Here is a 21114-nt window from a genome sequence, read left to right on the forward strand (position 1 = left end):
ATCATCTTTCCATGTAGGAATGCAAACAAAACAGTTCAACTTTAGTAAGTCCCTTGCAATTTCCGTTTCTTGATTACCTTTTCATGCTTCTCTTGATTCCTGTGTTTGAAAGTCAAATTTTCTACTCAGTTCTGGTCTTTTCACCGAGAAAGCCCGAAAGTCCTCCATTTTATTGAAAGTCCATATTTTGCCTTGGAACATGATACTCAGTTTTGCTGGGTAGGTGATTCTAGGTTTTAATCCTAGCTCCATTGACCTCCGGAATATCGCATTCCACGCCCTTCGATCTCTTAATGTAGAAGCTGCCAGGTCTTGGGTTATTCTGATTGGGTTTCCACAATATTCAAATTGTTTCTTTCTGGCTGCTTGCAGTATTTTCTCCTTGATCTGGGAGCTCTGGAATTTGGCAACAATATTCCTAGGAGATTTTTTTTTGGGATCTATTTGCGGAGGCGATCGATGGATTCTTTCAATTTCTATTTTGCCCTGTGGCTCTAGAATATCAGGGCAGTTCTCCTTGATAATTTCCTGAAAGATGGTATCTAGGCTCTTTTTTTGATCATGGCTTTCAGGTAGTCCAATAATTTTTAAATTATCTCTCCTGGATCTATTTTCCAGGTCAGTGGTTTTTCCAAGGAGATATTTCACATTGTCTTCCATTTTTTCATTCCTCTGGTTCTGTTTTATAATATCCTGATTTCTCATAAAGTTACTAGCCTCCACTTGCTCCAATCTAATTTTTAAAGTAGTATTTTCTTCAGTGGTCTTTTGGACCTCCTTTTCCATTTGGCTAATTCTGCCTTTCAAGGAATTCTTCTCCTCATTGGCTTTTTGGAGCTCTTTTGCCATTTGAGTTAGTCTATTTTGTAAGGTGTTGTTTTCTTCAGTGTATTTTTCAGTATTTTTTTGGGTCTCCTTTAGCAAGTCATTGACTTGTTTTTCATGGTTTTCTCGCATCCTTCTTATTTCTCTTCCCAATTTTTCCTCTACTTCTCTAACTTGCTTTTCCAAATCCTTTTTGAGTTCTTCTATGGTCTGGGGCCAGTTCATGTTTTTCTTGGAGGCTTTTGATGTAGGCTCTATGACTTTGCTGTCTTCTTTAGGCTGTATGTTTTGGTCTTCTTTGTCACCAAAGAAAGAATCCAAAGTCTGAGACTGAATCTGGGCGCGTTTTCGCGTCCTGGCCATATTCCCAACCAACTAACTTGACCCTTGAGCTTTTCAGTGGGGTATGACTGCTTGTAGATTACAGAGTTCTATGTTCTACGTTTGGGGGGGAGGTGCCAGCTCTGTCAGAGCCGCACTCCTCCTTCCCCAAGGACCCCCAGTCCAGACTGGACTCAGATCTTCGGCAGGCTGTGCACCCCTGCTGTGATCCGCCACTTAATTCCCCCCACCAGGTGGGCCTGGAGCCGGAAGTAACAACAGCTGTAGCTGCCCCACCTCCGCTGCCCCCGGGGCTGGAAGCCGAACCGCGAACTCCTTCCACTCCCGCAGCTTTTCCCACTAACCTTCTCCGCAGTCTTTGGTGTTTGTGGGTCGAGGGGCCTGGTAACTGCTCACGTATTCAGGGCGCTAGGGCCCCCTCCAACCGGCTTCCGGTCTGGATCGTCCACGCCGCTCAGGCTGGGCTCTGCTCCACTCCGTTCCCAGCCCCCAGCTCCCAGCTCCCAGCTCCGTGTGGAATAGAGCTCACCCAGAGACCATCCGGGCTGTCCTGGGCTGGAGCCCTGCTTCCCTCTGCTGTTCTGTGGGTTCTGCCGTTCTAGAATTGGTTCAGAGCCATTTTTATAGGTTTTTGGAGGGACTCGGGTACGGAGCTCACTCTAGTCCGTGCTTACCAGCCGCCATCTTGGCTCCGCCCCCCCTCTGGCAACCTTTTTTATCTTGGTACAGAATTGCTCCCCAGCCCTCCAAGCTGAAATTTATGTGAGGAGCAAAAGTTTGTTTGGATCTCTATTAGGTAGCAGGTACACATATGAGTCAGTAAACCAAGTCTTTGAACATTTGTCTATATCTGTTTGTCCATCAGCTCCTAAAAGACTTTGTGGGTTTTAATGTAACTTTGTATTGTGGGCTAGGACAGCTAGATGGCTCAGTGGATAGAGTGCTGGGTCTGGAGTCAGGAAGACCTTGAATTCAAATCTGGCCTCAGATACTAACTAGCTGTGTGACCCCAAGCAGGTCAGTTGACCTCTGTTTGCCTTAATACACTAGAGAAAGCAAACCACTGTAGTTTCTTTGCCAAGAAAACTCCATGGAAAGTATTGTTGTGCTATGTTCCATGGGGTCATGAAGAGTAAGGCATGACTTAATGGCTGAAGAACAAGTTGTTGGAACTCCTGCTTTTGCATTTTTAAAATTATATATGTTCAAGCAAGGTCATTCAGTGGCTTAGCAATAGAGCATAGTTTTAACAAATTTGCAATAATGAACAGGAAATCCTAGAAAAGACCTTAGCTCTTTGAACATGGCCAAGTCACCAACACTTCTGTCTTCTCTAGGTTAATAATCAAATCTTCTTAAGATACTATGTGACCCACTTACTTGTCAGAGGTTCCCTAAACTGCCATTTATCCATGGAAAGCATCAGGCAGGCCTTTTCCCTTTAGTTGGTCTAGTATTTTCATCAGTCTTTATTCATATTCTTCTGGTTCCTAAAGATAATAATGTCATAAAGGTACATAATTGTACAAGGCACAATTCATAAGAATTAGAGCCATCTTTCAATTGTTAATGATTTCTAAATTGATAAATGGTGAAAGGATATGAATAGGTAGTTTTCAGAGGATAAAATCCAAGTTATCAATAGCTATATTAAAAACATGCTCTGAATCGCTAACAGAGAGATGCAAATTAAACAATTCTCAGGTTCTACCTCACACCCCCAAGATTAGCAAAGTTGACAAAAAAAGAAAAATTATATATATTGGAGGGGCTTTGGAAAAACTGGTATATTAATGCACTATTGGTGCTTGTTCCAGGTATTTTCTAAAGTAATTTGGAACTATGACCCCAAACAATTACACTGTATGTATCCTTTGACGCATTTTAGCCTGTACTTTAAAGAGATGAAAGAGAACAAGGAACCATGTATAAAAAAAATTTGTGGGAGCTTTGTTTGCAGTGGCAAATAATTAGAAACTAAGGGGGTAGCAAGATGGCGACCGGAAAGCAGGGACTTGCGTGAGCTCCCTGCCAGGTCCCTCCAAAAACCTATAAAAAATGGCTCTGAACAAATTCTAGAACTGCAGAGCCCACAAAATAGCAGAGGGAAGCAGGGATCTAGCCCAGGACAGCCCGGATGGTCACTGGATGAAGTCTATTGCACACGGAGCGGAGGGGAGCGGAGCTCAGGGTGGGTCCCACGGACCAACCAGACCAGGAGCTGGGCGGAGCGGTCCCTAGCTGCCTGAATCAGTGAGCTGTGGCAGTTGCCAGACTTCTCAACCGACAAACACCAAAGACAACAGAGAAGGTTAGTGGGAAAAGCTGCGGGCACAGAGTGAAAAGAGTTCCAGTTCGGCCACCACCCTGGGGCAGCGGGGGTGGTGCAGCTAAAGAACTACAGCTGCAGTTGCTTCTGGCCCCAGGCCCACCTGGTGGGAGGAATTAAGTGGTGGATCAGAGCAAGAGTGCAGAGCCTGCTTAAGATTTGCGTCAGGTCGAGGTTGGGGGTTCTTGGGGAAGGAGGAGTGCTGGTGTGGCAGAGCTGGCTGTATAGAAAGAGCTCTGAAATCCATGGCTCATCCCACCAAGCTTGGAACAAAGTACTCTTTACTCTACAAGCAGTCATACCCTGCTGAAAAACTCAAGGGTCAAGTAGTTGACTGGGAACATGGCCAGGCAGCGAAAACACACCCAGATTCAGTCTCAGACTTTGGAATCTTTCTTTGGTGACAAAGACGACCAAAACATACAGCCAGAAGAAGTCAACAAAGTCAAAGAGCCTACATCAAAAGCCTCCAAGAAAAACATGAACTGGTCTCAGGTCATGGAAGAGCTCAAAAAGGATTTGGAAAAGCAAGTTAGAGAAGTAGAGGAAAAATTGGGAAGAGAAATGAAAGGGATGTGAGAAAACCATGAAAAACAAGTCAATGACTTGCTAAAGGAGACCCAAAAAATACTGAAAAATATACTGAAGAAAACAACACCTTACAAAATAGACTAACTCAAATGGCAAAAGAGCTCCAAAAAGCCAATGAGGAGAAGAATGCCTTGAAAGGCAGAATTAGCCAAATGAAAAAGGAGGTCCAAAAGACCACTGAAGAACATACTGCCTTTAAAATTAGATTGGAGCAAGTGGAAGCTAGTGACTTGATGAGAAATCAAGATATTATGAAACAGAACCAAAGGAATGAAAAATGGAAGACAATGTGAAATATCTCATAGGAAAAACCACTGACCTGGAAAATAGATCCAGGAGAGATAATTTAAAAGTGATTGGACTACCTGAAAGCCATGATTAAAAAAAGAGCCTAGATATCATCTGTCAGGAAATTATCAAGGAGAACTGCCCTGATATTCTAGAGCCAGAGGGCAAAATAGAAATTGAAAGAATCCACAGATCGCTTCCTCAAAAAGATCCCGAAAAGAAAACTCCTAGCAATATTGTTGCCAAATTCCAGAGCTCCCACGTCAAGGAGAAAATACTGGAAGCAGCCAGAAAGAAACAATATGAGTATTGTGGAAAAACAATCAGGATAACACAGGATCTAGCAGCTTCCACATTAAGGGATCAAAGGGCTTGGAATATGATATTCCAGAGGTCTATGGAGCTAGGATTAAAACCAAGAATCACCTACCCAGCAAAACTGAGTATCATGCTCCAAGGCAAAATATGGATTTTCCACAAAATAGAGGACTTTCAAGCTTTCTCAGTGAAAAGACCAGAGCTGAATAGAAAATTTGACTTTCAAACACAAGAATCAAGAGAAGCATGAAAAGGTAAACAAAAAAGAGAAATCATAAGGGACTTGCTAAAGTTGAACTGTTTTGTTTACATTCCTGCATGGAAAGATGATGTGTATGATTCATGAGACCTCAGTATCAGAGTAGCTGAAAGGAATATACATACATATGTGTGTATATGTATATATATACATATGTGTATGTCTAGGTATGTATATATGTAGGTGTGTGTGTATATATATATATATACATATATATATATAGAGAGAGAGAGAGACACACACACACACACACAGAGACAGAGAGACAGAGGACACAGGGTGAATTGAATATGAAGAGATGATATCTAAAAAATTAAAATCAAATTAATGGATAAGAGAGGAATATATTGAGAGAGGGAAAAAGGGAGAGATAGAATGGGGTAAATTATCTCGCATAAAAGTGGCAAGAAAAAGCGGTTCTGTAGGAAGGGAAGAGGGGGCAGGTGAGGAAGAATGAGTAAATCTTGCTCTCAGCGGATTTGACCTGAAGAGGGAATACCACACACACCCAATTGGGTATCTTACCCAAAGGAAAGAAGGAGGAAGAAGATAAAAAAGGGAGGACGATAGAAGGGAGGGCAAACAGGGGGAGGAGGTAATCAAAAACAAACACTTCTAAAAAGGGACAGGGTCAAGGGAGAAAATTCAATAAAGGGGGATAGGTTAGGAAGGAGCAAAGCATAGTTAGTCTTTCACAACACGAGTACTGTGGAAGGGGTTTACATAATGATAGGCATGTGGCCTATGTTGAATTGCTTGCCTTCTTAGGGAGGGTGGGTGGGGAGGGAAGAGGGGAGAGAATTTGAAACTCAAAGTTTTAAAAACAGACATTCAAAAACAAACAAAAATTTTTTGCATGCAATTAGGAAATAAGATATACAGTACACAGGCAATGGGGCATAGAAATTTATCTTGCCCTACAAGAGAAGAAGGAAAAGGGGATGGGAGGGGAGGGGGTTGACAGAAGGGAGGGCTGAGTGGGCAATGGGGCAACCGGAATATACGCCATCATGGAGTGGGGGGGGAGGGTAGAAATGGGGAGAAAATTCGTAATTCAAACTCTTGTGAAAATCAATGCTGAAAACTAAATATATTAAATAAATTAAATAAAAAAAAGAAAAAAAAGAAACTAAGGGGGTACCCATTAATTGTAGAATGGTTGGATAAATTATGGTATGCAAATGTGCTAGAATATCATTGTGATTTAAGAAATGGTGATGACAACAGTTTCAGCGAAAGTGAACAGAATCAAGAGAACAATTTATAGAATGACAACAATATTATAAAGACTTCAGAAGGACTTATGGTGAAACACGTCACCCTCCCTCCAGACTGAGAGATGATAAAATCAGAATACAGTTTGAAACACTTTTTTAGGGGGAAATGGGCACTGTGGGAGTTTGTATTTCTCAACTCTTTACGTTTGTAACAGAAGTTTTGTTTTCTTGTTTTTCAGTAGGAGTAGGGGAGAGAAGTAGAAGGAAAGAATGTGAATTTTTTGATTGAAAAAATTTAATTAGAAATCTAAATTTTTGAATATCAATTTTTTTTACAGTTTTCTCCATATACCTATAAGTTCCTATTTGAAACTCCCGAGGAGGATATGCTCATTACTTGAGGGCACTGGGCAGTCTCTTTCCCTGGCTTCATCTCCTTTTACAGAAGCTAGTAATATAGTTCTCATCTTCTATCACACTAATGCTGCGTTGTTTTTTTTGGGGGGGGAAGGGGTATGTGTGTGGACATCTTAACCATAGGTGTAACAGAACATAGATCTTCCTTTGTGCTTTTCTCTTGATGTTGGTGTTTGTGTATCAGACCAGCATGGACTCTACTCCTTTGTACAGAATGAGCTTACCCCTGGGTCAACTTCTCAACCAGATTTTATATGACATTCTTTATTTTCTCTGAATGGGCAATGCCTACTTTTCTTGGATCATGCTTGGATCATGGATTCAAAGTAAAAGAAACAAAAATGGTTACTTCAATGAGAGAGATAAAAAATTTCACAATAAGTAATAAAAGTATACTTTTAAAGGTAATTGCATATCAGAATTGAAGGAGAAAATAGTAAATTTGGCAAAATGAAAAATTAAAATAGAATTAAATATTCAACAATCTTCCTCAAAAAATAGCCAATACTATATTGGATTCTACTTTACACTTAAGCTGTAAAAATTAATATAAAACATAACAAAAGAAAATTAAGAAAAATCCAAAATTAAAATGTGTGTACCATGAACATGCTAAATGCTTGACATATATTGCTGGAAACTTTGCTAAAATAAGCAAAAAATAAAAGGTGGGCTCCCATTCAGAGAAAAGAGAATCACATTTTTAAAAATGAAACCAGCACAATTTGCAATTTATAATTAGCAGGTGGCACTTTGGAGGGCAATTTTTGGTTAAAGAGGGATTTCCCTCCTCCCAACTGAAAAATAGAGGGCTGATCTTCCTAGACCTTTCCTTTCTCCTACTGGATTATATATTTGGGACATAAACATCCATTTGGTCAACATTCTCTTTTCCCTGACTTCCACCATTTTGTTGGAGCTAGGCTAGAAACTGCCTAAAGCTCCTGTGTTTAAATTGATCGACCCTACCATAATTGAAGAGCTTATAGTTTTAGATCAGGGTAATATAATGGCCTTCAGACCAACCTGGATCCTTTTCACCACTATTTCAGGGAGCTTATGAGGAAAAGATTTATACAGAGTTCATAAAGATAGCTCAGAACCCCATTCACCCACCTCCACGCTGAGAGAAAAATCCTGGATAGCCAGGCAGAGATGTAGTCCTTCAATCCTGATTTCAGACCTGTGTCTATACACCAGTGTTCCGTATTTACACTCTCTCTATATAATTAAAGACATACAGGACTCAATAGCAATTAAGATCAATCTTGTCTTTATCTAGATACAGCTGCCTTTAAAGTACCATTGAAAACAGCTGATAAACAACTTAAAAAGAACAGTAAACTCTGGATGTAAATATGCCACCTCTGTTCTCAACCAGGGGAAAGTTCACCAGGTTCTAGTCCTAGCTGTCCTGTCTGACAAATATGCCAACCTCTCTGGTGAAGCCTGAGTGCACTCAATACCATTCTTGTCCTCTTCACCATCTACCCACCCATGCCTCTGCTTTTGCCTGCTCTGCTCTCTTGCTTCCAAACACTTTTTTCTTTGCTATGTTTCATTATAGACCTCTTCAATGGATCCTGGGATTGGAGAATTCCATTCCCCAGGCTTAAACCATGCAATAATCCAGTCTCTTCCTGGACTGGGAAGGCTACAAATACCAGAAATCCATGTAGCTATTTTGATACCTCTCCATCCTGCCTGCAGAAATTGGTCCCAATATGGGGCAGTGCTAAGATAAGTTTGTGAAGAATTGTTGGTTTACAATGTATCCTGGAAAGACTGATGATTAATGAGAGGAAATTTTAAGAGAAAATGAAATTAACTCGTATTTAAGAAGACCATGGAGAGGATTGTTGAAGCTTTAATCAGTAAATCAGTAATCAGAATGGTTAAATTCTGTTTCCAGAAGTGAAGTTATCTACTATTATGTCGAGGGTTTGAAGTTACTCAGGTTATAATGTTTCTCAGAATGAAAATATTGTAAAAAAAAGTATTTTTTATTATTGATTTCATTTGTTAATAAATTGTATATTCATTAATTTTAATATTTATTCATATACTAGTAAGGTATTTAATACATAGAAATATGTGAGTCACTACTATTGGAAAAAGAGGTTTCTCTAAATAATATCTAATAAACTAAGGTAGAAATTTAATTAATTAGAAAGAGATTCCAATTTTTTAAATTAGAAAGAAAATATAAAAAAAACCCTTAGGATTACTCTGGAGCTTGGGATAATAAGATTAAATATGGGAATGAGTCAAGTAGTAGGCTGAAAGGTGGTCTACAAGAGAATGTGGTCAGTGGTCAAACCTTGGTATATTTACTTATTACTATTGGGTTGAGAATGGTTATTCTCAATGATCATATGCCATTCCAAGGTCCCAAAAGCAAGTGTCCCAACATGGGACTCTCTACACTAGGATATCATGTGATCATCAGCCTTTTTGGGCTGTCTTTATTGCTACATTCAAAGCTGATTTTATTTTCCTGAACTCTCACCAGAAAAAAAAAATCTGACTAATCTCATCTGTCAATAGTTCTCAACTAAGAGATTTAGATTTAATAGATAATGAATATCCCCCCCCCCTTTCTTTTCTTTGGTGAGGCTATTCCTTTTAATAGTTCCAGCTCCTAACAACAGAAGTCCTACACTTCTCTAAAGTGAGATGAGATTTTCTCTCTTTTAGAATGAATTGTTCTCTCCCTCCAGCTCTGTGGAACTCCATAGCTGCATCTCACCCCTGCCTCCCCATCTCGTTTAGCAAACATTTTCTACCTCTAGAATGTCCAAGAACTTTAATGAGTTTAGGGTTGGCAGGCTTTGGTTCAGATGTTCCAGGCATGTCAGTGCAGCCTCTCTATCCAGATTTCTTTGTTTATCCAGCAGTTCATTACTTAGGAGTTGCTTGTCAAAATAGGTTAAATATCCTTTGGGAAACATGGCCACATCTTTGAGACACCACAAATATGTTTAATATGAGAAAGATTGGCTCGATAAGAAAACTGTGATAGACTTGCATCACCAAAAAAAATTTCCTCTTATTTCAGTTGAGTTTCTGAGAGCATCAGTAAGCCCTGGCAAATCTCAGGGTTATAAATTTCTGTAGCAGACACATGAAGACATCAAGAGAAGGAGGAAAAATGATTGCTGATGATTTGTTCTAACTACTTGACCTTTTGACCTCTTCTCTAGATATATGACCAAGATGGGACACTACAGCACTTTATTGATGGTGGGGAACCTAGTAAGTCAAGCTGGATGAGATATATTCGATGTGCTAGGCACTGCGGGGAACAGAATCTAACAGTAGTACAGTACAGGTAAGGTATACCTTGATTTATCTACCATTCATGGAAGTCAAAACACCATATCTTACATATGAAAATTCAGGCCTGCTAAGTGGCTTTTAAAAATATTGCAAGGCATGACTAGGCTGGCAGAATTTTTGTGCAAGATTCCCGAATGATGCTTTGTTCTTAGCTTTTTGAGAGTTTGAGAATAAGATTACTGAGAGAAGAATCCTCTTTTTATTCACTACTCAAAATTAAATCAATTCTATTATTATAGTAAAATCATAATATTAGACTAGTATTCTGAGAGAATCAGTGTGTCTTGATGGATAGAGTGCCAACCCTGAAGTTTTATTGAAATGGGTTCAAGTTCAGGCTTAGACGTATGCTAGCTATGGGATGTTGGCAAATCATTTAACTCCTCAGTGCCCCATGAAGTTATCTCAAAAATTAAGTTACAGAGGAGCTGCCAGTCTGTATCAGTGGATTCAGTTTCCTCAGTATGAATTCCCCACACTAATGAAATCACAATTTTGGAGCAAAAAGAAAGTCATCCTTAAGGCCTGTAACTCAGTGTGCTGTGCATGACTTGGTGACCAAAACAGATGCCAATAAAGTTGAGTCCAGGGGCTCTGGACAGAATCTGGGGCACTGAGTCGCGTGCGATTTGGTCCCTTGTCCTTTAGACTTAACTTCAGGAATCCTCACACTCAGCTGCCTTCAGCCTCTCTCCCAAGGGAAGCTGTTTCATCTACACAAAGGCAATGCGTGAATCACTGGCCCAAGGTAACCCTTGTAGGAATGTTGACAGATTGTTCTGCCGCAACTGGCCTGAGCCTAGAGTATCATCTCTCCACCTCTAACTGAGCTGCCACAAAGCTCAGGCATGTCTCTGATCACTTGGGATGTGGCTCGAGCTGCTGAGGTTGTTTTAGAGTGCAAAGGGGCACTATGGTTTCCTAAGTGGTGTGGATGGAAGCAACCTTTTCATTCAGCTTTGGACTTAGAGGTGTCTGGGAAGCAAAGTAAAAAGCGGGATTTACAAGATAGTAAACCACATCAGCTCAGCGCACCTGTTGTTCAAGCCTTTCTCATTTAACTGCCAAGAAGGTTGGAGTAGATGTGAGTAGTCAGTTTCAAATCAATTGGACAAAAACCCAAAAATAACCCAAAGCACAGCTAAGTGTTCTCACACCAAAATCCCATGAAAACATGTGTCATATAAATATATGACCTCAGTTATAAACAATTGTGTTCCCTTTAGTATCAGAAGCAACTGTTTAGCTTTATTAGGCATTATAGACACATCAAAGCAGAATTCCCCTTTTGGGCCAACTTGCATTTTTGCCCACAGCTATTTATTTTTCTTTTCTGTGTTGGTTTTCGAATGAAACATTTTAAATTTCTTCCTGACACAGGTTAAAAGTTGTGAAACTCTGGTTTCCTTCCTAAATTGTACCAACTTATTCAAAGGAAAACAGTTTGACTGTCTATGCCTTTATGCCTAGATGTTCTCTGTGGCTTTTTTTTAAATGAAAATGATAATTCAAAGGAAAGATTAGTTCCAACAATAATAAGTTCTTTACTTGTGTTTAATATAGATGCATGTTTTTATAAAACACCCAGCAAGAAGAAGAGCAAAGACTTTTTTCTGTCTATTCAGCAGAGGTTAATGATGCTTTGGGTACCAAGAGAACTCTTAAAGACAAATGCCACATCTCAAAAAACTGAGAAAAAGCCTAAGAGGAAGGTGGTCATGAGTAAGTCATTACCATCTGTCAATATTAAGTGAATTTTACAACTTTCCTTTCATGATGGAGCTTTTACTTAGAGTTCTCTCTGCTGATCTGTTTTCGATTACTTCAGATCTTTCTAAAATGAACTACAAAAACACAATTTAAAAAACTGGCATCCATCACCAATGACTCAGTCCAAGTGTAAGAAAATAGAAAAGTTGGACACCGAAGAGCCAGCCTAATTTTTATTGTGCATGGACGTCCTCTTCACAAAAAGTCAGCTGGTTTAAATTCGTTCTGTTATGATTTGTAATATCTAAATGGAATTTTCTTCAAAGCGTCCTTGATTGATTGACCCTCAGCTGAACGTTTTGTTTTTATTTTGAGGCTGACAATAATGTTTGTTGGCATGTGTTCTCCTTCAACTGTGTGGGGAAGCCATGAAGCTATCTTTATGAGTCATCCATCCACAATACTAAATACATGTCAGCAAAGGAAATATTATCCGAAAAGGGAAAAATCCCTTTGATGTGCTTCAGCATGCAGAGATTTCTGCGAGTTTTGGAAGCCCTGTCTGCTTGTAAGGAACGGTGTACACTTACACTTTTTTTCTCTCTTTCGGACTACTCCAAGCCTAAGAAGACCACCCATTGCTTGAAAACAGTTCTGCTCTTTCAGCAGCAAAGTGTGTCATTTGGTTTTAGCACATTCATTTGCCGGACCACTGTGTTTATGTTAAGGGAAGCCAAATGGAGAGATGAAATGTTACAAGGTTGAAGTACAAAGTAGTCTTGATTTTTCTCAAGTTAGGAGATGTCGGTAATTTATAGCACAGCTCCAGTTTTGATTTTTTTTAATGTAATGGTGGAAAGAATTAATAAAATGCACAGCTTTGGGAAATGCTAGAGGAGGAGGGGTCAAGAGGGCCAGACAACGGCTGGTGTTTTTGTCAGATATTCATAGAATGTTGGGGAAAAACATTCTGCTTAGCTAGCAGTGCCCTCATGAGACAGAATGGCACTGAGTGAGGAAAATAACAAGATAAATGAAATTTTTGCAGCTGCAAGTAAAATATTGAGAATCTGCACTTTTTTATTGATCTTTATGATCCTATTGCCAAGAGCCACTTTGTGGTGACAAAATATGTTGACAAGTGCATATCTCACTGCCATGAAAAATGTGGTGAAGGATTCTCCTTATGTCTGCAGTGTTATACAAGGAACAAATTGCACTGCTAGGGCCAATTCCTTACAGAAAGACTAAATTTAAGGCTTACCAGCCCTAAACACTTTTATCTTGAACTTCAGGCTAATATTTGTAGCAATTCTTCATTGAAAGAAAAAAAAACCAATGGAAGTCTCACCATTTTTTTTCAGTCCATAGATATTTTTTCTCCAGCACACTAGCTGTTATAAAAAATGTTCATTTCTTTGTACTTTGGCTATATCGTTTTGGTGCCTAATCTTTCAGAGTGAAGTGTTCCTCCTGTATTTATTGAATTTCTCTCTGACTCAGGGGTTTGACTCTTCTCCTGTATCAAAATTTAGGAAGAAAGAGGCCAAAAGGATTTTTATTTCACTAGGTCCTTAGATGGCAGGACAGTTTAGTTTTATACAGATTTGGTAACTTCCAGTTACAAGTTGGAGAAATCTCTTTAATGCTTTCCCTTACAAATAAGAAGGCAATGTCCCATCAGATTGGGGAGCTAGTGTATTTTCTATTTTTGATGAGAGAGGATTTTTCTCAGAACAAAATGGATTGTTTCTCTATAAGTTCTTGATTTCTAGTCCTTTTTGGACGAGATAGCCTTCTGATTCATTAGAGAATCTCTCTCATGGGACATAATGGAAATAAAATGCAAGTTGTTTATAGGCGCTTGGTTATAGGCACTAATTGAGGCCTGGTGATGATAAGGTGGGTACAGATTTATGACAAACAGAGACTGTTTAGGAACAACAGGACAGAAACTTTTGAAGGCTATAAAAGTGTGGATAGAGCAAACACATCATACACATTACTAAGCTGGGTTTCCTTTTTGTTTTGAATAGGTCAAATATATTCTACCGAGCCTGTATCGATATCCCCAGGGGCACTGAGCTTCTGGTGTGGTACAATGACAGCTACACATCTTTCTTTGGGATCCCTTTACAGTGCATTGCCCAGGATGAAAACTGTAAGAACTTATTTCAGTTCTAAATTCATGTCTCATAATCAATGTTTAAAACCTAGCTTTTCAAAAGTGTTTCTTTTAGCTATTGAAATTTGGCATACAATGAAAATGTGTGCAACTCTTTATTTAATGATTTTCTTTTACCTAAATCATCTTTCCTTCCATTTTCCCCAAACCCTTCACTCTCTCTCCGTACATCCAGTTACCGAGTCTTGTCAACTCTGCCTCTGTAACATCTGTCATATTTGTCTTTGACTTCTCACTGGTACAACCTTCACCACCTCCTGCCTGATCTATTACAATAATTTTCCAATTGAGTTCCCTGCTTCTTCTCTCCCCTTTTCAACCCATTCTCCACACAATTGCAAAGCAATATTCCTTAAAGCTCAAATCTGACCATGTCATTCCCTTGCTCAAAAATCAACATAGCTCCCTATTGACCCTAGAAAAAAATATAATCTCATCTGTTTGGCATTTTGGGTCCTTTATAATCTGACTGGAGCTTACATTTTCAACTGTATTGAAAGTATGTACTACAAATGTATTAAAACACTCTGTGTTCCAGCCTACCTGGCCTATTTGCTGTTTCTTATTCATGACGTTCCATCTACTATTTCCAGGTCCTTGCGGAGGTGGGCTTTGATTCTTGGAATGCCTCTTCACCTTTCCCCCTGAGAATGCTTTGTTTCCTTCAAAGTTCAGCTCAAGTGCATCTCCTATATGAGACCTTTCCTGACCCCCCAGCTGCTACTGCCTCCCTCTTATAAATTATTTTATATTAGCTTCATATGTTTTTCTATTTACTTATATGCACATTTTCCTCACAGTATTTGTTTGGATTTTGTCTCCTCAGCACCTACCATTGTGCCTAGCTAACTGATTGATAGGTTAGGACATCATGACACCCATAGATCAGTAGTTTCCTCTGTTGCAAACCTACCACTCATAGTCACATGCGGCTCAGGGCCTCATCGTTTCACTCTGGACCGTCTCTTCCCAAAACAGGTTGGGTAAAGCTCAGAAAGTTCCTGATTCAGATAAGTACTATGAGGCCCAATATTGTTCAGTTTCCCATCATAGCTCTTCCATGCTGGTATACGTATTGGCCAGTGAATGGGGAAGGAGGGAGGTAGACTAGGACCCTGTTCAGTTACATAAGGGTTGAGGCTGAGTGCTTACCTGGGCCTGGATAGCTTTGTACATCATCCCTAATACCTACCCACCTCACCTTTTTCATATTCATATTTACTATTAGACTGTATCCTCCCACAAAATGCCAAATATTCAATTCAAACATACTTATCCATTCAAACTCTTCAAGTTTACTTTATCATAACACTGGTTCTCCTTTTACGCTTCCAATTTCACCATATCCAGGTGAGTTTCTAACCACCCCACAGGCAGCACTGATTGTAAGGCATCTGATTCTAAGGATCTGACATCCTTAATAAATATTCTACAAAGCTGCACATGGTGGAACAATGGACAGCGCACTGGGCTTGGAGTCAGGAAGGCAAGAGTTCAAATTCAGCCTCTGACATTTATTAGCTGTGTGACCTTGGGCAAGTCACTTAACCTCTATTTGCCTCGGTTTCTTCAACTGTAAAATGGAGATAATAATAGCATCTATCTCACAGGGTTGTTGTGAGGATCAGATGAAAAAATATTTGTTAAAAATGTTTTCTTTAGCACAGAATTGCATACATAGTAGGTACTATATAAATGCTCATTCCCTCCTCCCTTAATAAGCTGCATATCTTGTAGCCTTGTGCCCAAACCTTTTTGGTATCTGCTACTTTAGTTTCCATTGGTTTTCCCTTTAACCATTAATGTAATCTCTTGCCTTTTTCACAGTTTTTAAGTCACAAGCAGAATCAAATGGAGAATTTTTAAAAAGTTATACAAACCTTAAAACTCCATGTACAATTTGTTGTTTTTAATTGTTATTATTATTATATAATATATAATAATAGATTACATATAATCTATTATAATATACTATATATAATAATATATTAGATTATAGATTTATATAGATAATAGATTATATATAACATATATTAAAATATATTATATTATTACATATAAAATGCATATATTATTATATGTATTCGTTGAGTATCTTCTGGGCCCAATGGAAGCAAAAAAATAAGACTTGGTTTATCAAATCTCAAGAAATTCATAATCTCATGTGGGCTACAAGACTCACATATATGAAATAGTCAGAAAACTATGTGACATAATCAAAGGAAATGTTCCTTCTTTACCCCACTCCCACTCTTTCCCTACCCCTGGAGTGTAAAGATTATTATTATATTTCAATATAATATCTAAGGTTGCTGGTGCACTTTATCATAAACAGCCTCAGAAGTGAGGAGTGGTAGAGATACTTCTAATAGTAATAATAATGTTAAATAGCTAGCATTTATATAGTGCTTTAAGTTTTGCTAAAGACTTTGAAATTATCTAATTTTATCCTCACAACTACCCTGGGAGGCCTGTGCTATTATTACCCTCATTTTACAGATGAAGAAACTGAGGCAAAGAGTTTAGCTGACTAGCCCAGGGTCACAAGGCTAGTAAGAGTAACCTTGAGGAGACACTTAGAAGTATGACCTGGGGATTTGTGTTTTGTTAACGAAAAGAACTGGGAGCCGAAGCTTAATGCTGGCTTTACCATCACCAGATCCGGATTCATATCCCGACTTTGATCCTAGTTCTTTGGCATTAGACAAATCACTTCCCTCTCTGGTCTTTAGTTTCCTTATCTGTAAAATAGTGGTTAAGGTACCTTCTATCTTTTGTATTATGCATTTTCTCTTGGTAAAGGCTGAAGTCCTGGCTCTAGATGTAAGTTCATAATTTTCCTTCAGATTTAGTTGTTGGGTCTGATCTCTGATCTGATATAGATCAGAGAATAATCCATATATTCTTATTTATTCTGACACCAATCCTCTGAGTAATTTTCTTACCAAGAGTCCCTATTTTTAAAAGCAATATTACCTAATAATCTAGCCCCAAACATGTGCTGTTTCCCATATGTATTTTCTTTATTATGTTCCTTAGAACACGTCAGACTTCCTTGTTGTTCTAGATGTGCGACTTCCATTTTGTTCTACAACTGTTAAGTAAATATATTGTTGAAGACAGAATCTACTTGTAGAAGTTTCCAGTGTGTCTTCTACATATACTCTGTACTCTCCAATGGATTAATGGGGTTTATTCCAAAAGCTCATAATAAAAGTCAGGTTTTTGGAACTTGAAATACATTTGTGAGGAAGCAACATTATAAATGGTGGTTAGGTTCTTGGGCTATCCCATGAGTCTCTTTAACTCATAATATCCCTGAAACATAGTGCTATTAGTACTCTAGAAACTATTTACAGTTTGTAATATTGCTCCTGTGGGAAAATACATTCTGAGTCTAACTTGGAAAAGCCAGGAACAGATATTCCATTCCCCTGAGAAATCCCAGCAGTAAGAACTCCTCTCCTTCCATCCTTCCACCTGTGTGGTAGTGGAATTAAGTACTCAGCTCCAAACCACTGATAATGACTTGTCACCCAGGTTAGGAGCTGAGACAGGGTAGGGACTAAGTAGAGCCAGGGACTCTAGAATAAGGGGGACTTTGGTGTGGAGAATGAAGAGTCTGAATAGAGAAGCTATGGGAGAGAGAGCTGCTATTAAGACAAGGCACCTGGTACCTTCCAGAGCTTAAAAATGTGTAAGGTAGCACTTGCAGTCCTTCCTTATTATAGAAACAACTTAGTTTAGCACCTAATGAGCAAAAAAAATTGTTTAAAATGGGAAGCTTCCAAATGGCATTTGGGTTTTTCTTTATTTCCTTTTCTCTATACTCCTTCAGATATGTCCTGGGGTAAGTGTCCCAAGATCCTTCTCTTCCAGCCCAACAATTTAGTTTGTCTTAAAAATGGATCTAAGGGCCCTGTTTGCCCCTGTTTTGTCCTATTTACTCCATCTCTGCTGGGACAAAAAGATAAAGATTTGGGGGTTTCAGAGGAGGTAATGCTTGTGGTAAAGTCAGAGGAGACAAGGAGACAAAGGTATGATGACAAGAAGGTGTGGGGGATACAATGAGCCCATACTGGGAATGGAGAGTCTGTGGGTGGTGAGGAATGACTCTGGCCCTAGAAGGGAATTAGTGAAGAGTGACAATTAGAAATGGATGTCCTCCCCATGCTCTTTCTTATCCTGTTTTGTTAACTCTTGCTAGGAGGATAATGAGAGACAAAGTCTAGATGGTAGTAATGAGGTTTTCCATCCTATCTTTGCTTCTTATCCTCTCTCCTTGATACTTGACACCTCTCCATCATAGATTTTACTGAACACTGACACTGAGGAGGAGGAGGAGGAGAGAAGTAAGACTCAGAGAGTAGAAAGTGGAGGTAGAGTTTTAGGAGGAGACAAGATGGGGTTTGGTGGTTATTTATATCACCAAGAAGGGTAGGGTGCAGGATGGATATCCCATATTGGTAAATAGGAATGAAGTTTCTCTGACTGAACCCAGTTGGGTTTGCCATTTGTTAACGTGGGGAAGTTGAGCTTTGATGAGGCATGACTGCCTAGATGTTTTTTAAAGTTTCTTTTGAATTATGCACTTAATAATCAACATACACGAACATTTCAGTAAGTAGGAGTGAACAAAAAGGGATATTGAATATGAAACAATGAATTGGGTTTTTAAAAGTCTATATTAATGTAGTAGTCATAAAATTGTGATGTTGATATCCATTTCTGAACTTTCTTTTATATCTAGGATAGCTGACCTTTATTGGAGAAATTTGCTACAAATTTTTTTTCTGTCAACTGTTTGCCTTCTAATTTTATTGCATTTCAATTTAATAAATAAAAACCTTTTCAATTTAATATAATTAAAATTCTCTATTTTATCTTCTGTGAATTTAGTTAAGAATTTTCCCCTGAATCACAGTTGTGAAACATTATCTCCTTCTCTTCTCCAAGTTTATATATATATACATACACATATATTTTTATATAAAACACACACACACACACACACACACACACACACATATATATATATATATATATATATATATATATATATATACACCTGTCTTTTATATTTAGGCCATGTATCCATTTGCAACTTATTGTAATTTATTTTATAATACCTATATTCTTCACAGAAGTAAATTAGGCACTTTAGAAGTCCCCAAAGACCACTAGAGTACCACTTAATTCACTGCTTCAGGAATTTGTTAACTGGTACTTTATAAAAGGTAAAGCAACTCCCCAAAGTGCTTAATATTCTCAACAGTTTACAAACAAAGGGAATCTTGCTAGATAAGGGAAAAACAGCTAGTCCAATAAGGGAAGAAAGATGCTGGAATAAATTGAATTCAGAGAGACAGTTTCACTCATTCGGTAATTTGTATGGAGCTACCCCAGGGGAAACAAGAGCGAAGTAAGCAAAGCCCGTCATGTATGAATGCATGGTGATAAAATAAAATAAAAAGCCCAACCAAAAAGTGAACCATGCCCCCAAACCCATTTAACTGACTTTTTCTCTCCACAAGTTTGACTAATATTTGGATGAACCTTCTGGAAAATTGGGTGTTGTTTAGATATAGCCAACAAGATAAAAAACAAAGAGGAAATTAAGGGAATTAATTTATTTTGTTTACAGATAATGGATTTCATTTGGAAGAGTAGGTAATTTTCTTACTCTCTTCTCCCTTTGTTTTGCCACAAGAAAACACTACAGTAGAAAATGTTCATGAGCCTTCTTTTCCTCTTGTCTTTATTTCATTAGTCAAAAATAACAATATTTGTCATCCCTTTCCATTTTTTCCCTCTTTGCAAACAAGTCTTTTGGAAGGGTAGTGTGTTTCTCCTGTTTCCTTGGCTTGCTTTAGGAATTATAATTTCTGTTATTTATGTAAAGAACTGTCTATATTCATTGAAGAAAATGTCTATCTTGTTCCTCTATTACCTAGTCACTTTTAAGAGTTAATTTAAGATATTGGACTAAGGGATCCGAATGTCACAGAATACTGGAATTAGAAGGGTAATCCATGTAATACAATAACAGTCTCTACAACATCTTTGGCAAATATTATTTCAAATGACAAGGGGCTTCCTCCCTCCCAAAACAATCCATTCCATTTTCAGAAAGCTCTTGTTATTAGAAAAATTTCCTGTTTAAAAAGTTGAAAGCTATCTCCCTGTAACTTCCACGTGACTGGTACTAGGTCGGCCTTCTGGAGAGCTACACAGAACAATCTCCTTCTTTCATATGATATCTCTTTGGATATTTAAAGATAGCTATCAAGTACTCCACTCAGTTTTCTTTTCTTTTCTTTTTTTTGGGGGGGTGGGCTAAAATTCCCAGTTCCTTCAACCACTTCTCATATTTCTGTATGATTTCTATACCCCTTGGTTGCTTTGCCCAGAACTGCTCTGTGTCCCTGATCCCACACAGAACGGAACCTAGACTAAGCCTACAAGAGCCCCAGGTTCAAATGCCCTCACCTATGTTTATGCTGAAGTCTCAGTGTAACAACACCTACTTATAATATGGCATTCAATCCAAGAGTACCTGATGTACCAAAAAGGCTCATAATGTGCTTCACAACTTAGACCCTGAGGATGTAGCTAAAGCAAGGCTATAGTGTATGAACGAATGTATAGAGGTAGAGGTTTGAGGACAAAGAAACCAAGAAGATAACATTATTCCTAAATTACATTTAGAATGGCTTTTGTGTTGGACTGAGAAATGGATAATATGAGTCTGGTTAATATTATAATCAAGAACTGGAAAGGACAGGCTGTTTCTTGGGGGAGTATGTTTCTTATACTTTAGTTGGGTGCATGAAGTTTAATAACACACTTACAAATATAGTTCCATTTCATGATCCTAATACTAGAATACAGAGACTGCAACATGTTTAGAACAACTGGTCTAGAAACCATAACCTGCTGTTCTTCTGTTCGTGTACCAGTCACCACTCTGGGGTCATACAGATGAAAAGTAAAAGTGGGGTCAGGAAATATCTAGATTTGGCTCCATGCCCCTATCCAAAAATGCATTGCCTGGCAGAAACTGGAATATGCTTCTCAGTCTCTGGCTTATCCTATAATCAGATTCATATGAGACATTTTTCAAGCTGATATTTGGAGTTAAGACTCCGTTGAATCAGTGCGCTATGTAATTTACCACCTGAAACACTAAAGGGAAAATACATAAAGCGGTGAGATATTGTGGATTATGCAACCAAAAAAGAGTATGCTCATTTTCAAATCTCTAAGGGTTAAGGGAAGTTTTAAAGGAATTGAG

General features: G+C 38.5%; 1 protein-coding gene across 1 annotated transcript in view; it reads left to right on the forward strand.

Annotated features, from left to right (window-relative positions):
* The window catches only part of PRDM6 (PR/SET domain 6), a 162507-nt gene that overhangs the window by 107996 nt on the left and 33397 nt on the right, over window positions 1–21114 (forward strand). The window contains exons 3-4 of the mRNA XM_036734375.1: window positions 9790–9917; window positions 13672–13796. Of these exons, the coding sequence (XP_036590270.1) occupies window positions 9790–9917; window positions 13672–13796 (253 nt within the window). The remainder of the gene's footprint in view (window positions 1–9789; window positions 9918–13671; window positions 13797–21114) is intronic.

Source organism: Trichosurus vulpecula, chromosome 1, assembly GCF_011100635.1.
Source record: "Trichosurus vulpecula isolate mTriVul1 chromosome 1, mTriVul1.pri, whole genome shotgun sequence".
NCBI classification, from domain to species: domain Eukaryota; kingdom Metazoa; phylum Chordata; class Mammalia; order Diprotodontia; family Phalangeridae; genus Trichosurus; species Trichosurus vulpecula.